This window comes from Manihot esculenta, chromosome 13 (assembly GCF_001659605.2).
Source record: "Manihot esculenta cultivar AM560-2 chromosome 13, M.esculenta_v8, whole genome shotgun sequence".
Taxonomy (NCBI): Eukaryota; Viridiplantae; Streptophyta; class Magnoliopsida; order Malpighiales; family Euphorbiaceae; genus Manihot; species Manihot esculenta.
Window position 1 is genome coordinate 18239306 of NC_035173.2, and position 6320 is coordinate 18245625.

The 6320-nt window shown below is 33.5% G+C and overlaps 1 protein-coding gene and 1 long non-coding RNA gene across 2 annotated transcripts; both read right to left on the reverse strand.

Moving 5' to 3' along the window:
* Positions 1–749, reverse strand: LOC110629589 (10 kDa chaperonin, mitochondrial). The gene is made up of 3 exons (XM_021776623.2): positions 509–749; positions 255–394; positions 1–160 (listed from the first exon to the last, which is right to left on the reverse strand). The coding sequence occupies exons 1-3, from the start codon at positions 611–613 to the stop codon at positions 112–114; spliced, it is 294 nt and encodes a 97-aa protein (XP_021632315.1). The 5' UTR covers positions 614–749; the 3' UTR covers positions 1–111.
* A 2994-nt stretch (positions 750–3743) lies between these two features.
* LOC110629729 lies at positions 3744–4752 on the reverse strand. Its single transcript, XR_002490275.2, has 2 exons — positions 4394–4752; positions 3744–4030 (listed from the first exon to the last, which is right to left on the reverse strand). It is a non-coding gene; the product is annotated as an uncharacterized LOC110629729 (long non-coding RNA).
* Positions 4753–6320: the final 1568 nt, after the last annotated feature.

Genomic DNA, 6320 nt, shown 5'->3' on the forward strand with positions numbered 1-6320 from the left:
TATTCCAAACTAGATTAACTCATCTCAATTAAGAAGCTTCAATGTTTACAAGTTACATCAATGAGATCCAAGGCCTAAATTAAGCTTCCAATACAGAAACCAAACAATCAATTACTCGTGTAGAGTGCCCAAGATGTCTTCATCCCTGTATAAGTAAAACCTGTACAATACCCACCAAATATATAATAAATAAATAGCATGAAAATAAACAAATGAAATCTGCAAAACAGAGTTAAAGTGAAAATCTATCGTACTCTTTGTCAGCAAGCTTGACTTGGGTACCCCCATATTCCGGCAAAAGCACAGTGTCCCCTTCTTTTACAGATGGCGGGATAGTTTTCCCTTCATTGCTCCTCAATCCAGGACCAACAGATATCACCTTGCCCGAATTCAGCTATTATGAAACAGCAAGATCACAACAATCACTCAGGAATCAGTCTATATAAACGAAACACAGAAATCAAGAAAAATTTAAGGAAAAAAAAAGAGCAAGAAGCACAGAAAATACCTTGGTGGACGACTCGGGTAGGAGGATACCGGCGTTTGTTTTGGAAGGAGGAACGATCTTCTCCACAAGAACGCGATTAAGCGTTGGAATCAATCGCTTTGCCATCTGAGTAGTAATTGCTCTATGCTAAAAGATCAACTGGATCGATCTATCTTTTAAATTGGGAGAAATGAAGTGGAAGAGAGACGGGTACACCGGGATGCAGTTGATCTGGAGAGGAATAGAAGGTTCTAGGTCCTAGGGTTTTAGCTAGGGTTTTACCAAGAAAACTGTATGGGCCATAAGAGCATGGTTGGGTCAGAAAGGCCCCTGACCCAATTAATTATATTTTAATTCTTTATGTGACTTTAAATTATCAAAATTTTAATCAAAATCCGACTTGGTTATTATTAAATTATATTTCTATCAATTTACATATATAAATATATTTCTGTATGATTTTATAGGCTTTATTTATTATTCCTTAAACTGATTTTTATGATTTTATCTTTTTAATTTAACTCTCAAATTTGTAATTGTGATTGATTTTACAAGTAATTTTTATAATTAATTTAAGCGAATATTACAAATGTTTAAGTGTTTTGTTTTTTACATTATGAAATAAAAATATTATTAGTTTGAATAATTTCTTTTATTATTGAAAAAAAACAGCAAATGGAAAGAGGCACAGGTTGATATTCTCCAACTTGGAGGGCTTTAATCTTGATAGACGTTGAGCGAGTACTGTACCAGTATATTTTTATATTTTATTATATTTTTATACATTATTGTGAAAATATTAAATACATATATATAACTTAAAATTAAAAAATAGAAATATTTTTATATTAAAAATAAAAAATAAAATAAAAAAAATTATATGATATATTCACAATTTTTTTAGTGAAATATATTCACAATTTCATATAAATAATATATAATTTAAAGCAAAACAAAAAGAGAGAACTCGACAGTGGGGCAAAAAAGAGAGATGAAGAACTCCATTTGATTTTTGTTGATTTATCACTTTTCTTGGTTGTCGAATTTATTTTATTTATGGTTCTTTATGTGGTTGACTTAGACTCTCATGCCTTTTGCTACACTTATAAAATTTGCTCCAAAAATATCAAAATTTTTTTTATTAAAATTAACACTAATATTAATGTCGAGTAGACAACACAAGAATAGGCTAAGTCATTATAGAGAAACTGGCTATCGGGTGATGTTTTGATAAATCTACAAGGAGTTAACAAGAGCCAGCAGTGGGACGAGCTACCGAGTGATCGAGGCTTTTAGCAGTTGACGTTGGCGGGAGGAGCTGCTAGGCGGGATGACCTGCCAAAGTGAGACGAGCTGCCAATTGGGACGATCTGCTAGGTGAGACGACCTGCCAAGCGGGACAATCGAACGAGTGGGACAAGCTGCCAAGCAAGTGAGTGAAGTCCGCCAGGAAACGCCCGGAACCTTGCAGGGCTGGTTGGGACTAGAGGATGCCCAGATGCTCGCAGGGCTGGAGGATGCTCAGAAAGGCTGGTGAATGCCCAAACGCTTAGAAGGGCTAGTGAGCGCCCAGAAGCTTAGAAGCTTAGAAGGCTGGAAATGCTTGGAAGCCTACCAAGATAGTATTATGTCGCCCGAGTCTTCGAGAACAGACTTGGCCAAGCGCTTGTCGCGCCCAGAAGCTTAAAAGCTTAAAAAGCTGAAAATGCTCGGAAGCTTGCCAAGATAGTATTATGACGTTTGAGTCTTCAAGAACATACTTGGCCAAGCGCTGGACAAGCATCTTGACTGGACTGGCCTGTGGGGCACGCATGAGGAAAGCAAGAACAGCCGCGCACAACCCAAATTTTCTTTATTATGTAGTTTTGTTGCTTGTGCTAATATATGTGTAATATTAAAATAAATTATTATGTTAATTAAGCCTATAGGCCAAAACTATACAAAGAAAAGTCTAAAGTGAAGATCAGGGAAGGCTTTTGTGAATATTCAAGTCTATTGAACCTAATTAGAAGGTGTACAAATCCATCAAACCGAGTGGGCAGATTTGAAGAAACATATGCAATGTATGTGCAACTTAAAGAGTATATGCAAGGTATGTGCACAACTTATGGACAGTCCTAAGAGACGTGTTATATATGTTATTTAGGCCTTAATGATGTATTTTGTAAGCCCATTTATTTAGATTAACCTTATACTATCTTATTTACTTTAATATTGCTAATTTAGTTGTTTGGGCCTAGTTTTTGGGATTTAGGGTGCCGCCCCCTTGCTATGGGCTATTAAATTTGGACAGATTTGTTTGGGCACTTTAGGGTTTATTTTATCCTTATTCTCTTAAGGTTAAGTTTAGTTTTCTCTATATAAACTCAAGTCGTCCTTTGCGTGACAAAACTTCTTTAATCAAAATTCAGAATTATTCATACTAATAGTGTGCCTTTATTATTGTGAGAGTGTGAGTGTGAGATTGCATTCTTTTAATTACGTCAAAAATTAAGGTAAACTTATCAAATGTGGCATTGATCTTGTTTCTCCAATCCTCAATTATTGATATTCTTGTTGTCCTTTGTATGAGGTGCCATAGAGGAGAGTTTATTGTTGGTCTTTGAAGCTATTTCATTTTGTCACATAATTCTTGGACTTGATCCATAAAGTTTCGCATCACCACCATTCACAAATCACAGATTTTATTCTCTTTGAATTGTATTTGATCATTGCAATTCACATCTTGCTCCATATCGACACAAACTAATCTAACCTACATACAGTCAGTAAAGATCCCCTGCATCACTATCCCCATTTGCTAGTTGAAAGGAGAGAATAATTTCTCTACCATGTTTCCTCCCTTGTTATGGGTTTTGCATTTTGAGCTAATTATCTACTGTAGGTAATTTGTTTTTTTATTCTTCAATCTACTTCTTATCGTGAAAAAAATGCAAAATGATTTATAAATGTTGTGCATTGATAGAGATGGCACCTATGAACAAAGCATGCCAATTTAGAAGTATTTTCTTTGAAGGGCATAGTTTTTGCAGGGTTATACCTAGGGCAATATCAACCATATACTGGTTAATTTGCTAGTTACTTTTGCTGATCATTTATAGTTTTTTATTGTGTTGGCATTGTAATTGATGAGGGAGATTGTACTACAAATCCATTTGTACAATTATCTGTTTCAGCCATTCCTTTCCATTTGCTTGAGTTGTTTCATCATAACTCCATCATATATGTTCACAAATAACAATCAAATTCAAATGAATGCACAACCACAATACTGAACTTAATTCATATAAAACATAAATTGGCAAGCCCAAATAAAAGTTAATGGATTACAGAACTGCATCAGGCGCATATTTGGCTTATTTTAATTATCCAATATTATCACAAATTATGTGAAACATAAGGGATGGTACCGGTTAGGGTAGCCGCAAAATTCTGAATACTCACATACGAACCCATTTATAACTACAATATCCAGACCTATCCCAATCCATTTAGAAATTAAGTTTCAGTAGCAGCATCCTTCCCAAATCCGTTTAACATTACCTGCACAATATTGAATCCAACCTAACCCAATTAAATCTAAATAATTATGCTGAAACATTAGCTACTAATATTGCTTTTTAGGTTAAATATCTGAACCCGAAGCCAAACACATTTCACCAGAAACATCAAACACAAATCTCAGAAATTTATATCAACAAACACATTCAATCAATCTAAAAATTCAACACACACATTCCAAATTTCCAGACATACAAATCAAAATGGGAAATATCAATACGCAAATTTTATAAATCCATCTTCATAATAACTGCTTTAAATCTGTCATTTCAAATTTCCTATGGTCTTCTAACTATCACTGTAACAATATACGCAGAACTGTAGTTGGAGGCATTGATTTAATACCTCACCGAGCGGCTGGAGACAAGCACCACAGAGAGCATCAGCGTGACTGAGGACGAGGACCAGCGGCGTGACTAAGGACGAGGACTAGAGGCAAGGAAGGCGAGCAGCAATACAAGGAGCAGCACCGAGGACAAGTGGAGCGGGTCTATGGACAGCGTGTCTGAGTGAAGACCGCGTTAACAGCAAGCAATGGAAGAACAACGAGCGGAAGGAGACACGACGTTGCGCATTGGTGTGGCTGGTTGCAGTGGGGCTGTATTTTGGTGCTGGCACAGCTGCAACTGGGGAAAGGAGAAGTTGAGGAAGAAGTGGGTAGCGACAATCTTTTGACAGAAAATGTAAAGGGGAAATAATTTTCAGTTTACTCATGTACTTTGTATGGTGGGCCAAATAAACCATTTTTATTATTTTAATCGAATAAGTTCTAAATTCTTTAAGAAGGGTAAATAAATTTAAGAAAAAATACTATTTAGTTTTATTGTATAAAATTCACTAATTAATTTTTAATTATTTTAAAAAATATATTAAAATATTTTTAATATTTTAAAAAAGTTTACTAATTAATAGGAATCTTTCTATTAATTTTAACTATTAAGTACTGTAACAAAAAATCTAAAATGCTTCTGATATGGACAGACTAATATACTCCTTAAAAATTTGAGGAACCAACTAATATGTTTTTTAAAATTATAGAAATTAAATAGTAAAATATTTAACGGCTAAAATTAATAAAGAAACTAACTAATAGAATTTTTAAAATATTAATAATATTTTAATACATTTTTTAAAATAAAGAGACTAAGCTAATATATTTTTCTATATTATAAACACTAAATAATAATTTTTTTAAAAAATCTAACTATTGTCAGATGCACAGATGCAATTAATAAGTGAAGTGAATTTTTTAATAAAATATTAAAGATGAAAGAATCAACTACAACTTTGCTCCAAGTATAAAAGATATGTAGCTATTCTCTTTTGGAGTTCCTAAGTAGCCCTCCTCCAAAAGTTATATCATAACACTTACATCACACCCATTTATGTTTGGCTTAACACCGCCACTTTTTGTCGAGTTTGACACAAAACCCTATAGATCAAGTTTAAGAACTTTATAACAAGATGGAATAACTTCAAAGAACTCCTCACTATGGCACCCTAAACAAAAAACAACAAAAACACCAATAATTGAGTATTAGAGAAACAATACAAACATGACAATTGAATTGATAATTTTACCTTGATTATTGATACAATTGATAGAATGCAATCTCACACTCTCACAATAACAAAGGCACGTAAATAGTATGAACAATTCTAAATTTTGATTAAAGAAGTTCTTTCACGCAAATGACAGCTTGAATTTATATAGAATTACCACAATATGGAGGATTGCACCTAGGAAATTAAGGACTCTATGCTTAGGCAGCATCCATACCTCTTTTGAAATAAGTGTGTAAGTAGTCTAATGTGTTCTTTTCCTTATTAGTTATATTTGTAGGTTTTGTGTTTAACATGCTTGGTTGGACATTTGAGAAAAAGTATTCTTAAGGGCAAAAGAATATAATACCCATTTAGATTTCACTGTTGGAATTTTAGAGTCTCGATGAAATCTCCATTGAAAATTAAAGTCGGGATCCATAATCTTAGACAAAGGAAAAAAAAGTAATTTTTCTAAATATATTTCAAAAGTGTGAAAAATAAATTTTAGATGAATTAATGTTTAGCTATTAAATGGGGCTCCTCTAGCCACCAAAGATGACTTAGCAGCCCCCCACTTATATAAAGACATTTAAACTCGAATTTAAGATAAGTTTCTTTCTCTCCCACCTCGCTTGCAATTTTAATCCTTTAAAACTTCAATCAACGCTTTTTCTAATGAATTTATGCTTGGTCTTTGAAATTTTGAAAGTTTAGAAAAAACTCTCTC